This window comes from Onychomys torridus, chromosome 5, assembly GCF_903995425.1.
Source record: "Onychomys torridus chromosome 5, mOncTor1.1, whole genome shotgun sequence".
NCBI lineage: Eukaryota > Metazoa > Chordata > Mammalia > Rodentia > Cricetidae > Onychomys > Onychomys torridus.
Window position 1 is genome coordinate 113,294,355 of NC_050447.1, and position 15,809 is coordinate 113,310,163.

Genomic DNA, 15,809 nt, shown 5'->3' on the forward strand with positions numbered 1-15,809 from the left:
GCAAACTTCCACCTAAGGTACCTTTGAAACCCAGTGTGGGTGCACACTTGTAATCCTTGTGTTCCAAAGGTGAAGCAGGAGAATCCGAAGCTGAAGGTCATCTTGACCGCATAGCGAGTTCAAGATCAGCCTGGCCAGCTTCACCATACTCTGTTTCAAAACAAGCAAATAAAGACTGGAACAAAGATTTTCATGAACAAGTACATGTGGGGATGTTTAAGGATGGCAGTGTTCAAGAAATTAAAGAAAAATAAACTGGAAATCACAAGATGATGTTATACATAAATTAGAATGAGTTCTCAGAAAACTGCGAACACTTGGTGCTGGTAAGTATGCAGAGCAAGTAAAGTTACTGTGTTACTGGTAGATATGCAGGACAGTATGGACATTTGGAAGAAAGGGAGTTTCTTACAGAGTTAAATAGACATATGCTATTTCACAGTGGTTTTACTATAGTCAGCAGCAAACTGAGACTTTCAAAACATTTTTAATTCCGACTCCATATTGCCTTGCCTACTATCACACTACTACCACTGTCAAATGAAACTAAGTCTTATGTACTTCTTGGCTGTATTAGTCCATAGTTACCTAACAAATGGATTAATTAGTTCATTTATTCATTTAGCAATCTTTAACTGAGCAATTACTTTATGCCAAGCACAGCGTAGACTCCATAGACTTCATCGGTACTCATGAGGCTGATCATCTAGACATGTAAACCAATGAAGAGAAAGGACATGGGTCAGTCAGCACAGAGTAGGGCTTCTTAAAGAAGGAAATTTTAAGCTAGTTGGTGAGGACTCTTCATGATATACTGAAATTAAAGAATACCCAAAGGTCAAACCATCTTACCTGTCTTAAGGAACTAAAGAAGTTCAGGACTACCAGTAGCCTCACATGGGACATCTGTTTAGTTTGATTTTGTTTTTCGAGATAGGTTTTATGTAACTCAGGCTGGCCTCAATCTTACTATGGAACCAAAGCTGGCTTTGAGTTTCTGATCCTCTGGTCTCTTCCCCCTACATACTGGGGTTATAGGTATGTGCTACCATGTCCAGAAGTCTTCTGTCTTCTTGATTTGGAATCCACAGACATTTTTTAACAGTACCAATGTCAAGGACCTGACCTTAGAGACTTGGAGTCATCAGGTCTGAGCAGAGTCTAGGTGTTGATATATATTAACAGCTCTACAGGAGACTACTATGTGGACACAGTTTATTGTTCCATAAGTTTGTTTAACTGTAGTTGTAGGAAATGTCTACTTTTACGTCATGTAATGCCCATTAGGGCTGCTTTTTGATTGTGACAACTCCTCCCATTCCAGCCAGGTTGGGAGGCCTGTTTTTGTACTGGCCTATACACTATCAATTGCTTGTCATGCACAATGTAGGGTGCTCCATGGAATTCAGGTGCTTCAGGACTGATGATGGTTATGCACTGAGAAATCCTGCTGATGTTAAAAATATCCTATAGAAAGTGAATTGAAGACCTGAAATCTGGCAGAGTCTCCTTGTGATCATGTGGCTGACTAATGCTCTGGTTCCATGCTGTTGTCCACTATCAGGAAAGAGAACCAAGTTGTCCATCACTAGTCTGGGAAAACATCAATCCAGAACTAGACAGACAATTTCTACTGCATTCACAAAGTTTCTTCCCCATTGTAAAATGGAAAAGTCCTAATTCTGGTCTTCAGAGGCCAAAGCCTCTATCACAATCAACAATAGTTCTATGTTCCTCTTCTAGTTGATATAATTTATAAGAATTGACAGGGAAGTGTTAGGATGAACAGAGAGATGAAGAAGAGAGCTTTTCCTCATCTAATATCTATACCCTTAAAACCAGTTTTCTTCCACAGTATGCCTATTGGGATGGAGTACAAATATGACTCCTTGACAACACACGTTTCTCACAATCGTTCTCTCATCTTCCAGCTAAATAGCTATTCAGCCGGTTGCACTTGCCTCTTCTCTGGGTCTGGATTCTCCCCATGGACTTTTGCCAACTGTTTATAGAAAATATGCTGAAGAGCCTACCCTCCTACTGGCCATGTAGACATATGTTATGATTATAATGGAACAGACAGACTCAAGTAAACCTCTGAAGGTCAAGAGATGGACACTTTTGGCTAACAATCCCACAGCATGGAGCAGTGTGAATGCATAATAAAATTGAATTGAGTATCACAAAGCATCCACAGACCTTGCCGGGAACTATTGTTCTTGCAGGATATCCATATACAAAACAAAGTTGTCAAACACAATCACCATTTCCCTGGCAGTTATCCTAAAAAGTAAAACAACTTGAAAGATGGTGATTACAAAAGTTATAGCAAAGGTATTTTCTTCCAGCCTTTTGTAAATATTTCCTGCTCCCAGGCATCCATGTCGTAATAAGTTGGTCACTGCTGAAACCATCAACCATGGACTAAGTCCAAAATCCCCTTGGGAAAGAGTGTGTACACAGGCCCACTTGCAAGGGAACGTGAAAGCCACTTCTTTATGATTTGGGGATGGTATAGTAGATTTGACAGATTGCATATGGAGCCTACCAACATAGGACAGCTTGTGGAAGATCATAAACACATTTCTCAGACAGAAACTTTACAGCCATGAAGGTACCATGTGGTCACAACTTCCCCACATTTTCTTTCTTTAGTTATAAATAGTCAGAAAGTCATCAAGTCAGAGTTTAATAAACTTTTAATTTGAAGTGAATTGCCACATGTTGTGTTTGTTTACCCAATATTAAATCTCTTAGCAACATATCAGTGGCAAAAAACAGCATACTGTATCACAGCCCTGATATAACAGAAAACAAGCCCATGGAAGATATTAACCACTAATAATAAGCTTAGGAGCTTCCAAGAAAAATAAATAAAAGTAAGCAATAGAGGACACATGTACTGGAAGAAATTTTTTGTGTTCTGGTTTTGTATAAATCTGTTCACAACAGGAAAGACAGCCCCTCTGCTGTCTTTGGACATGAGACTTACATAGTCCCTGAGCTCAGAGCAAAGCAAAATGATAATCAGATTTTTCTAAAGCAAAGAATAAGAAATCCTCCCTCTTGGTACATATTGTATTTTCATACTGAATGTTTTGACATTCTTCTTTCCCAGGGTGCACCTGTCCTCTTTGAGGAGCCCTGGTGGTAGTGCTCTAAAAGCCAAGTTCATAGCATGGTGTGGTTCATCTAGGGAATGCAGCCACATTGCCCCAGGAAAGATGAGAAAGCAAAACAGGATCTGGTGGAAAAATGGTCCAAAAGTAATTACTTCTAATCTTCTACTCAGTATCCTAAGACTAGATAAAAATATCAGTGGCGTGAAATATCTATCATTAGCTAAGTCTGAACCCATTGTGTTAAAAGTTCAGAATTCTAAAGTAAGACTGCGCTATACATTTTTAAAAAGAAATACACTTTACAAGTACACATATTTTACAGTGTTCAGTGACTTCAGAGTTGACCTTTGAACTGGATATTTAAGCAAATTCAATGGTATGCTTTCTCTTCTTTTTAGTCCACTGACATCACAATTACTCCCTTTCTATGCCTTGCTTTATTTGTCTTAGAATGATGGTCTCTGACCATCGGGAGACGCTCTGACAGTGTCTCCCTTTTCAACATCTCAGATTTCCAGTGTCTCCATGCATTTCCTGTGGCCCCAATAGAATTGCTAGAGCTGGGACATCTGTGAAGGAAAGGCTTTGTTTCTTACAGCTCTGGGGGTAGGTGGTTCAAAGGGCTATGTCTAACAAGGGTCTTCAGGTTGGCTGGATTCTGCAGAGACCCTGGCAGTTTTGGGCTTAAATACTGGGCGATTACAGTTGTTTCGTGATAAGAAAGGTATTTTCTCCATAACTCATATCTATTAGAGCACTCTTAAAAGGAGAGCCACCAATATTCAATCACCTCCTAAAGAAGACAAAAAAACAAAACAAAACAAAAAAACAACAAAAACAAAACAACAACAAAAACAGAAAGAAAAACCAACCAAACAACAACAATAACAACTACAAAAACTCATCTTTCAGCACTGCTTCACTTGTAAATGAGTTTCGAAACTGTGGACTCTGAGGAACATAATAAAACTGCAGCACCCAAGCTACACATGTATGCAATGTCAAAGTCACTTTTTCCCCCATCGAGAAGGGATAACCCAGATGTTCAATCTGAAAAGTTTGACCCATTGGATCCAACCAAGACCAGTGTAAGAGCAATGATCTTGATGAGAAGCCTTTTCAGACTTCACTCCCACAGCCATGTAGCTTCCCCAAAGCCATTTGGAATGAGGTGACCTATGGCATTGCTGGCCTCTGGTTGGGAGCCCTCTTATAGCATCCACCATTCTTCTTCTTCAACCACCAAGGTCTCTCTCTTAGTTAAAGACCCATCTTCCACTTTCCTTTATCCACACTAAAAACACATGGTTATCCACATCAGATGTTTGCATTTAAAGTAAAAAAAAAAATATATTAGAGGCTTAAATCTTTTATATCCCAACACAATTGCTTTCAGTAGGCTTACAAAGGCATTTTAAGGATGACCAAGTCTACTTTTTTATCTCCCCAAAACAGACCAGGATGCACTCACCTGCTTTTTCTTGCTACAAGTAACTTAAATACAAGTTCTGAAGGGTGTGAACAATACACTTAGTCCAAATTGCTTTATAGCTATGGAATGTATTACTTGGCTTCAACATATAGCTGGATCCTAATTTATCTTCAATGGTATTTGTTTAAGGTGAGTATCATATAATTTGACCTTTATGTATTCTCTGTGTAAAATTTTAATGTAAAATTTTCAGGTGCACATGAATCTGGAGAGTGCAGTACCTCAGTAGTCCTTAGCTGATGATGTCAGCTGAGTCATAAGCAAGCACAAAGGGACAGACATAGACAGGAAAGTCCAAGACTCATGCTAGACCAAAGTTTTACAAGAGTGAGTATTTGTGACTTGAACCTAGCAGTTGGTAGAGTTCTGCTCTGCCCAACAGTGTATCATTCCTATGGAAGTAAATAGTTCCAAGCATGACTTAACAGGTGTTTATCACTTACTAGGAAGTTTAAGACTGCCAGCTAACCAACTAATAGAAAGAAGACAGAACCAACCAAACAAACAAAAACTCAGCAAGGCAGAGGTGACCCAGAAAGTAGCATCACATAGCCAGTCTGACCATAATGGAGAAGTGCCAGCATCCTATTCCAGAAGTGTGGCCATTTCCCAGAGCTGTGCCCTCAGTCCTGCTTTGTTATATCTCTGCATACCCTCCTTAGTTCAATCTAATCACGTGCAATTGGGGCTGGAGCCTGTTTCCTCCCTACATTGTATCTCTCTTCTGAACATCCTTTACTCAAGTGTAAAGTACTTGTCACAGAAGCATGAGGCCCTTCATTTGATTCTCCAGGATCCATATTAAAAATAAAGCTAGATGTGGTAGCAGGTGTCTATAATCTCAGTGCTGAGGGAAGCAGAGTGAGTAAGAAGTATTGCTGGAGCTCACTGCTAGCCAGCCAGTCTAGTGCAGTCAGGGAGAGACCTTGTCTCAAAAAATAAGATGAAAGCCGGATAGTAGTGGCACACACCTTTAACCACAGCACTCAGGAAACAGAGGCAGGTAGATCTCTGTGTGTTCAAGGCCAGCCTGGTCTACAAAGTGAGTTCCAGGACAGTCAGCAATGTTACACAGAGAAACCTTGTCTCAAAAAACCATGATGATGATGATGATGTAAAGAGATGACAATGAAGATACCCAATATTGATATTTGGCCTCCATGGCATACCTACATACACACACTCACACACACACATACACATACACATACACATACACACACACACACACATACACACACACACACACACACACACACACACACACACACTCACATACAGAGGAAGAAGGAGGATGTGGAAGAGGAGGGGGGTGAAATAAAAAGAAATTATATGAAGGGAATACAGCAAAACAGAATTACCAAATCAGAGAATGGAGTTTTAGTACATGTTATATTATTTTCTGTACCACATAATTAAACCATTTAAAAATTTCAAAGAAAATGTTTACTACAAGGTTTGCCACTGGTAATTAGTATGAGTGCCACTCTTTGCCATGATTCTGTGACTACAAGTTCTTAATAGCTGCCCATCCATCACATCCTGTTGGGTGGGCTAATACTATTTACTGTTAGAGTATCTGTCCATTTACAGGAACCCATGACTAAAAGCTTTTGGTAAAGGTAATAACTTTTTACTACAAAAAATAATTTCAAATGTGGCTCTTCTGAAAATTGAATCTTTGAAAAACTTGATTTACCTGGTGTTTGATAAGACCAGTCTTCACAAACAAAGCCCTACAGCATAAACTATTCTATTGAGAACTTTGTCCAGAGAATATTTTATTTTTTATACTCACATTTTTGGTTACTTCTCTCAAACAACATACAAAAAAGTGGAGATTGTAAACAGGAGATGCCAAAAGAAGCCAAATAGCCCCATACCACCCAAAAGCAGTGAAACAATAGTCCACAAATAATAGGGTCATAGAGAATAATTATGTGTTTCAAGGAAGTAGCTTTATGCTTATTTTCATAATAGGCAATGAGATGTGAAAACTAATATTCTTGTCATTGGTTATATTCTTTCTACATGGCTTAGTTTAGAAAATGATTTTTAGAAAACAAATACTTCTTAATTAGCTTCATTCCACATCACACAGTTCAGAACACTATTGGAATATTGCAGAAAAGAAGTCAACTCACCCTGAGCAGAGTGGATGGCGCTGTCCACCGCAGCATCAGTGTTTCTCAGGGCTTCTTTCTTGGAAAGGCCAGCTGTATTATCCAAATCAAATTCTGTGTTCTCTGCTTCTGCCATTAAGCACACAGGATGTTCAGGAGAAAGCTGCCTGCGGCTCTCATGGCTTTTTTGATCATCCAAATGCAAAGGAGTTTTAATTACCTATTAAGAGATAAATCAGTTAATGGAAACTGTTGCAAATATTACCTATGTAGTTAAATTTTCTCTAGAACAATGGGGGATTTTGAGATATCTAAAAGGAAATTCAGCTTTCCAAACTCTGAAGGATTTTTTTCTGGTTAAATTATAAAGGTTAAATGAGCTACATAATCACTTTGAATATTGTCATGTGCTTTATATATTTATTATTTTTAATGTCCTATAAGAAAACACTGAATGACTAGACTTCATACTGGGATGAAGCTAGCTAACATTCATTTGGTTTTTATTATCTCCAAGAAACAATACTCTAAGCCAAAAGAGAAATGATGAGGGTAGATAGAACATCTTGGTGAATGATCAGGTGGGTATTCACCATGCACTTTTCCACCACAGGTTTAAGATAAAGTGCTCAAGGGAAACGCTGAAGCACAGAGAATCCTGGGTATCTGGAAGGAGAACTTCCTTGGAAAGAGGCTTCAGCCTTTCTTACACAATTGTCCCTCTTTGGTCCTTGCATGTATGCAATGGGACTAAACTAGAGCTGCTTGCCAGTCATCTGCTGAGGGCTCCAGCTTCTGCCCCTAATGACACGGGACAGCTACAGAGAGCAGGGTGAGGTCATGAGCTCTGGTTTTGTCTGGCAGTTTTCATAGCATTTTCCTCCCACCCATTGGGAAGGAAAGGAAGGAAGGATTCCCCTGGATTCTTTAATCTCTTCTAAGCTTAAACTGTAAAACTATTTTTCTGTTCCTTCATCTTTTTTGCTCTAATTACACCACTTTTTTGAATATTCATCCACTACTTGATCAGAAATTTCCATTGGTTGGTTAGTTGGTGGTTGGTGGTGGGTGGCTGTGTGCCTGCCTGTGGAAGCCAGAGGTTGACAATGTGCATTCTCCTCAGTCACTCTCTGCTGTGGATATCGCTCTGTATAAATAAAATGCTGATTGGCCAGTAGCCAGGCAGTACAGGTGGGACAAGCAGAGAATTCTGGGAACAGGAAGGCTGAGTCAGGAAAGGCTAACAGCTGCTGCCATGAGTACCAACATGTAAGATACTGGTAAGCTATGAGCCATGTTGGCAAGGTATAGATTTATAGAAATGGGTTAATTTAAGATGTAAGAACTAGATAGCTAGAAGCCTGAGCCATTAGGCCAAACAGTTTAAATAATATAAGCATCTATGTGTTTATTTTATAAGTGGGCTGTGGGACTACAGGGGCTTGGTGGGACCAAAGAGAAAACTCCAGCTACAGTTCTCTAACGAAGGGCCTCTTATTGAACCTGGAGGTGACAAGAATGGCTGGCAAGTGGGCTGCAAGGATCTGGTCTTTGACTCCATATCCCCTAGTGTTGGGTTGATATGTGCTGCCCTGTCTAGTGATTTGGGGTGGGGGGTTGTTAGGGGTGTGGTTTGGTTTTGTGCTAGGGATCCAAGCTTTGGTCCTCATGGTTGCAAAGCAAATACTTTACCACCTGACCATCTCCCTACCCCTAATCAGTTTGCTCTTGAGAAAACTCATACTGGGGAAAAATTCAAACATCATAGAAATTTATGTAAAGAAAAACATAGTTTTGTATAAGGATGTTTTGTTTTCATCTTTATGAGGGAGTGCCTTCATCCCCACTTATTTTTGCTGTCAATCAGGAGAATCATATAGGTGAGCTATGCCACTGTTCTTGTCAGTAAAGTGGACATCCTCCCCAACTAGAGCTGCAGAAGGCAACCATTCCTAACATTGTCTAATACATAAGAGAAGTGGTGATTGATTACATCTATGTGCGATACACAGTGGCCAGAGAAGCTCTATGGGTAATAGCGTGACTCCGTCCCCCCACATCCACTATATGTTATTTAATTAAAAATAAGAATAATTTGGTATTCAAATACAAGTAGATTGTGCTCCAGTCAAATTATTTTAATATAGTTTAATGAGCAACTTTTTGTCTTATAGATTTTAAGCCTTGATTTTCTCTCAACCTAAACAATCTTCATGATTAATACCAGAACTATATAAATTGTCTTTTATGAATTTAGTACCAACTTTCTAGGTCATGATTTTAAAATACAGAGCTATATGTGCCAGTTAGTGTGAAAATTAAAGGCTGTGTGTATCGCTCAGTAGTAGTGTGGTTGCCTAGCATGTGTGAGACCTTGAGTTCCACCCCAAACATGAACAGTGAGATGCAAAAGAAATAAAAAGAGAAGAAAATAAAGAAAAGAAGATAAAAGATACAGAGTCCATGGGTGAGGTGATGGCTCAGTGGTTGAGGTGATTGCGGTCCATGCATCAGTTCAACAGTACCATGTAAAAAGCCAACCAGAGCAGGCCGTGCCTGCTATCCTAGCAGTGTGGGGTGGAGCAGGAGGCAGAATAAGATGGGTCCTGGGGAATCACTGGCCAGATAGTCTAGTGAAAATAGCAAGCTCTGGGTTTTACTGAGATATCATATCAAGTAAGACAGAGAGAACTATAGAAAATATCCAAACTCAAATGCATGCACACACACACACACACACACACACACACACACACACACACACACTACTCATTTACAGATGCTTTTCATACTAACTATAATAAAATTTACTTTCTTTTGTGATTGTATTTTAATTTTCAGTTTATTTTGACTCATGGTATAATGTTTAAGAGTACAAATTTAAAGCTGTTTTTGTTACGGGCTTTTTGTAGTTATTTACATTTCTTTATCATTCTTCCATTTCAGGATTGTATATATCATTGTTTCTGATTGCTAAGAGTGGTAAGTGACATCTAATACTTGAAGCATCACCACAAAATAATTGGTACAAATTCTCAGAGTGTAGTGAGGACTTCTGCTTTGTGAATCTAAGAGATGATAAAGGAAATACTAGATAATTTCACCCAAATAAAAAGGTAACAGAAAAACAATCCCACAAGACAGATAGGAAACTCCCAAACTTAAGGACAAAAGTACACATTTCCTGGAAATATCCTTATCAGTTTCATTAATTAGGTAGGTAGGTAGGTAACTAGACAGATAGATACTGGATGGATGGATGGATGGATGGATGGATGGATGGATGGATGGATGAGGAGGGCTGACAGACAGGCAAACAGTTGGTAGATAATCAGATGTGTAGGGAAAGAATAAAACTTCATGGCACTTCATGATATCATCAAACTGGGAAAGTACTGTACTTAAGAATAACGAGTTTAGACACAGAGAACAAACTGAATAGAAAGGAAACAGGTGCCATGCTTTGTTCTCAACATATGCGACCATTTTCTTCTCTGGATGATGACATTTGCCTACAGAGAATTTATGTACTGTCACGTTTGTTAAAAGGCTGGGTTCAGCAGTGCACAGAAAGCCAAACATCTACAAATATGTATGTCCAAGTTTATTTGCTTTAAATATTTGAGTTTGACAAAAAGCATGCTTGGGAGTGGAGTGACTGAGGAAGACAGAATTCTCTTGGGTACTCTACTTCTGCTGGGTTTTATATTTCTTTCTTTTCAGAGATGAGCATTCAGAGGTAGGAAGTCACACCTCATCTCTTCTGTATCTTATCACACGCAACTCCCAGCACACGAGGGAAGCTTGGTCAGTACTTTTGATAAAAAAAAAAATCCATCCCTGGGATGATGGGGTGAATTTACGGATTGTGGACAGCAGAGAACGAGGAAGCTTGGGTAGCAGCTGATTTATTCAATGCACAAGACTGTATTAAATTCTCTTTCACTTTCCCCAGAACTCATATTTTAATTCCTTATTTCTAAGTATTAATCTATGTATATTAACAGAAACCAATTTTTGTAGTAGAATATTATTTTAAGGTATGTTACTTTTGTTTATGTTACATTTGTTTAACTCTGTGAAGCTGTGTTACTATGCCTGTGTAAAACACTTGATGGTTTAATGATTGGCCAATAGCAAGGCAGGAGAAAGGATAGGTGGGGCTGGCAGAAAGAGAGAATATATAGAAGAGAAAATTGGGAGGAGAGAGCTAAGACCTAGCAACCAGAGGAGGAGGAGGACTCCAGGGACCAGCCACCCAGGTACACGGCAGGCAACAGAGTAAGAGTAAGATTTACAGAAGTTAGAGAACCAGAAAAGCCTAGAGGCAAAAGTTAGCCAGAATAAGTTGAGAAAAGCAGCAAGAAACTAAGCCAAGAGAAGGCTGGACATTCATAATTAAGAAAAAGCCTCCATGTGTGATTTATCTGGAAACTAAGTGGTGGACCCTCCAAAAGAGTAAAGAACCAACAACAAGTTCTCTGATAGAATTACTTTTACCTTTTTAAAGAAACTAGAAAAATTTGCAACTTTAATAAAAAGCTAATGGTTGGGCAAAAGTGGCTTTGGAAAACACTTGAAACTATTTTCCAGTTATAAGCTCATATTACATACCTGGAATCCCAGCTAGGTAGCACTCAAAAGGCTGAGATATGAGAACAAGAGTTTGAGGACAGCCTTTGTACCAAATCCAGTCTCAAGAACTTAATAAACAAAACCATCATATTGCAAACCTTAAAATACAGATTGCACAGCCACTGGTTCAAATCTTGGCAAATCCAATCTTCAATTTTTCTGAAGGTGTCCAGTTTCTGGTCATAATTTCCTCGGAGAAGGGGACACTTGAATTTCCCCTCCACTAAATGGAAGTTGTTATTACACATGGGAAACGCTGCCCAGCCCACGACCAGGTCACCGTAAGCACATGTTCCACGGAGAAGGAAGAGTTCAAACAAAAAAGACAAGCCAGGTCTCATGGATTTCCTTTGAGGAAGTACCTGGCCAAAATATTAAGACAGGAGAACATCAAAAGGGTGCTCTTTACTCCAGAAATAACCACAGAAAGTCCAGACTTAATTACAAATGTGTTCTGCATTCCTCCTGTTGCCTTCCAATATTTACTCTTGGATGAATTTACAAATAAGCTTCTAGCTTCAGGAAATTTAGCAGCCATATATCCATGAAAGTGTGGCCCTGCAAGAGACTCCACACTTTACGGTTTTAGGAATCAAGCTTGTAACACTGCAATTAATACACTATTCTATATTTTCATTCCTATTGGTTTGAGCTGGTATGCCTGCTGTTGCTATGGTTTGAATGCATCCACTGAAGTCCTTATGTTATAAACCTCATTCATTAACTCATATTGTTAATCGTGTTTGGAGATAGAGTCTTAAGGAGATAGGATTAGATAATGTCATGAGGATGGGGCCTTCAGAATGGTATCAATGGCTTTGTAAGAAGAGAATAACAGATTTAAACCAGTTGCTTGTCCTTTTCCAAAGGGCACTCTACCATAACATAATGCAGTAAGACAGCTTGCACCAGGTGCCACCACACTTGTGAATTTCTACAGAACCATGAACCCACTGCACTATTCTTTTCTAAATGACCAATGCTGAAGTGTTCTGTTCGTAGCTAACCACCTAACTATTTCAGTCTCGCATCACAATCATGATGTCACGTCCCTATCTGATATCACCTGCATCATCCAGGGACCTAGCCCAAGTGCTTCGCTCAGAACAAATCCTGTCTGTAAAAACAGTCAAATTGTCACCCTCCAGAAAAACTAACCCTATTCATAATGATAATTAAAATTATTATTATAAGAAAGGAAAAATAGAGTCCATGTAGATTTGTGACTCCTGTTTGGAAAGTGTCACTGTTAGAGCCAAACAAACAAATACCAGTAGGCAATGATGGATCGATGTTCACAGTGACCAAGCCATGGTCTTAGGTGAAGAGATGAAGCTCATGCTTAGCTTTAAAAAATTATAAAAGTACAAGACATAAATGATTTTTTTATTTAAAAATAGTATATACCTAATTTTCTTTACAAAATCATATGTGAATAGATTTAAATTGACAGAAAAGTGTCTTTGCAAAACATTTATCCAAACATGTGCAATTATAGTTATATGATTTATATGAATAACTCAAGACTTAAGTTTAGGAATAAAATGTAACAGAGACATCTGTTGAAAACACCATAACCCTGTGGCAGCTGCTATTATACCATTAACAGGATCAGATTTCATTTAAACCAGATTTACCATTTTCTACAACAGCCCATGGGAAAGCTAAAGACATTAGGCACAAATTATTGACACAAGAGATCCTTAATCAAGCCATACTTTTCATTTGGCTAGCTGGCCACGAGTAACATTCCTAACAAGAGACCAAGAGCTAAATGGAGGAGGAGAAACAGAGTCACTACCCTGTTTAGAGCCACGATGTCAAAATAAAGCAGAACCCATGCTGTCAACAGTGATTTAGTTTTATCTTTGGATCTAGCAGCAAAAGCTAGGACCCTCCTTGTACTACACCAGTGTTTTTCAGCAATGCGTTTGAAGTAGGTAGAATAAGAATTCAATGAGCACTGACAGTCCCATGAGGACTTCTGTGGTGGGTTTATGTAAGTTACTTCTCTTTTAACGCTTGTGTTTGTATGCACTTGAGTTTTCCCATCAAACCATGGAAAGGACTGGGCATGTACTTAAGTGAAAGAGTACTTACCTACCACATGCAAGGCCCTGGGTCCAATCTTAAGTGCTACCACTCAAAACTCTAAAAGTATGTTCTTCATAGAGATGACACATTTATACTAAGTTAACAGGAAAATACAAGTTATACATTCACCTTACATTTCTATTTATGACTTATCCCAACCACTTCCCAGATGACGTGTAACAAAGCGAACATATTTGACTCTAGAATGCATCAGTAACCACACCAAACACTAGCATCCTTTTTTTTGTTTGTGTGTTTGTTTGATGTATCTGCAAGTAGGATGCATAAACCCCATGCAGCACTGCATCTCCTGCTGCAGAGCACAAAGGGACTTCGTGTAAATCTGTTCTACAACAGAGAGTGGCCACATGCAGCTGCTCCGACAGCTCCTGAGATAAAAGAGTAGAGAAGCAGGGCAATGATTGTCCACTGATTCTGGGTAAAACTCAAGATAGGAGCTACACATTCTTTCATTATTCATTCATTCATTTTTATTTAATGTGTCTGAGTGTTTTGCTCGCATGCCTGTGTACCATATGCATGCCCAGTGCCCAAGGACATCAAATCCCCTAGAACTGGAGTTATAGATGGATTTGAGCAACATAAGAGTGCTCAGAATCGAACCCAGGTCCTCTATAAGAGTAGTCAGTGCTCTTACTGCTGAGACAACTCTCCAGCCACCGAAGTGTCATCTATTCTTCCTGAAAGGAATCCACTCTCTCTGACACCAGTTGTCTTTTCTGAATGCATGCTCTGAGTGCTTTTCCCTTACTGCTTGTTTTACAAGAGATCTTCAGCCCTGTAATATGTACCGTGAGACTGGCTGTTTGTGCTTTGGCAAGAAAGATTGCTAAGTTTTCTTGTTCCTCCCTCTGAGGGCCTTTTCCAGGAGCATGACTACTTCCACAGCTAGCCTATGAAATGACACTTCTCTGAGTAGCTTTTCTTAACTTTGTATCTTAAAATTCTATAGGAAAATGAACGGGTGCTCATTTTCTCTGATGCAAATGCCATCTCATTACCAGAGCCCTGGTAACTGGAGGTCATAAGGTCCTGGGAGGAGTTGTGTTTTCTGACCCTCATGAATAATTAATTATACAGAAGACAGGGATTTTACAGAGACAAACTTTATTGCATATTTCAGCTGTTATATCCTTGATCTTCCACATAGAAGAAGAGTAAGAAGGAGAAACTTAGAAGCGAATGAGGGTTTTGAACTGAATGTTGAGTGGAGAAGTAGGAATGAGAACAGGTCCATTGGAAACCAGGTGCTATAAACTATTGCCCTGGAGTGAGTGATGGCATAAGTGCCTGTCATAGTTAGCTCTATCTGTCAACTGGTCGCAAACATAGAGTTACCTGGGAAGAGGATACCTCAATGAACAAATTGCCCTCAAGTTGGCCTGTGACCATGATGTCTGTGAATTAGTTTTCAATTGCTAATTGATGTAGGTGGACCCAGTCCACTATGGAAGGTGCCACTATGGGACTGTTGTATAAGAAAGGTAGCTGAGCAAGCTAAAAAGGGCAAGCCAGTAAAAGAGTTCCCAACCCCACCCCTGTCTCCCAGATTCCATCTCTGCTTCTGCTTGAGTCCCTGCCCTGACTCCCCTCAGTGATCGATTTGTTACCTGGAAGTGTAAGCTGAAATAAACCCTTTCTTTCCCAAGTTGCTTTTGATTGTGGTTAAATCACAGTAACAAGAAAGCAGACTAGAACACTGTTGAAAAATTATGTTCATGGTATGCTTCCTCTTTCTACCTTTCTGAAATGTTTGTAGAGGTAATAGTTTGGGTTATTTTTATTTTTATTATTAATATTATTTTATGTATATGGGTGTTTTGCCTGCATATATGCCTGTGTATCATGTGTGTGACTGATGCCACAGAGGCAAGAAGAGGATGTCAGATCTTTTGGAAATGGAGTTTCAGATGTTTGTGAGCCACCATGTGGGTACTAGGAATCGAACCAGATCCTCTAGAAGAGCAGTCAGTACTCTTGCCCATTGGGTCATTTCTCCAACATTATCTGATAATTTTCATGATTAGGACAATACTAATAAAAAGAATTTTAAAAGTACAGTGCCTTCATCTTTTGCTTCTCGATGTAATAGATAGTTAAAGAGAAACAATACTCACCTCATGAGAAGGGCTAAGGAGATAATTCATTAGAGCTCTGGCCTAGCATATTCCTTGGCTGACTTTATCACTGGTATCAAAAGGGGCTGGGAGAGGGGGAAGAAAGAAACAGAATTTTTAAAAAGATAAGTTATAAAATGATATGAATACACATCTTTCTGGGAACTGAGGAGTCAAATTTATAGTAGAATAAATCCTTGGATCA

The 15,809-nt window shown here is 39.2% G+C and overlaps 1 protein-coding gene across 1 annotated transcript in view; it reads right to left on the reverse strand.

The window, feature by feature from the left end:
* Ofcc1 (orofacial cleft 1 candidate 1) overlaps positions 1–15,809 on the reverse strand; it is a gene marked incomplete at its 5' end in the record, with an annotated part of 292,441 nt that overhangs the window by 166,530 nt on the left and 110,102 nt on the right. The window contains 2 exons of the mRNA XM_036186980.1: positions 6,759–6,957; positions 11,471–11,734. Coding sequence (XP_036042873.1) covers positions 6,759–6,957; positions 11,471–11,734 — 463 coding nt within the window. The remainder of the gene's footprint in view (positions 1–6,758; positions 6,958–11,470; positions 11,735–15,809) is intronic.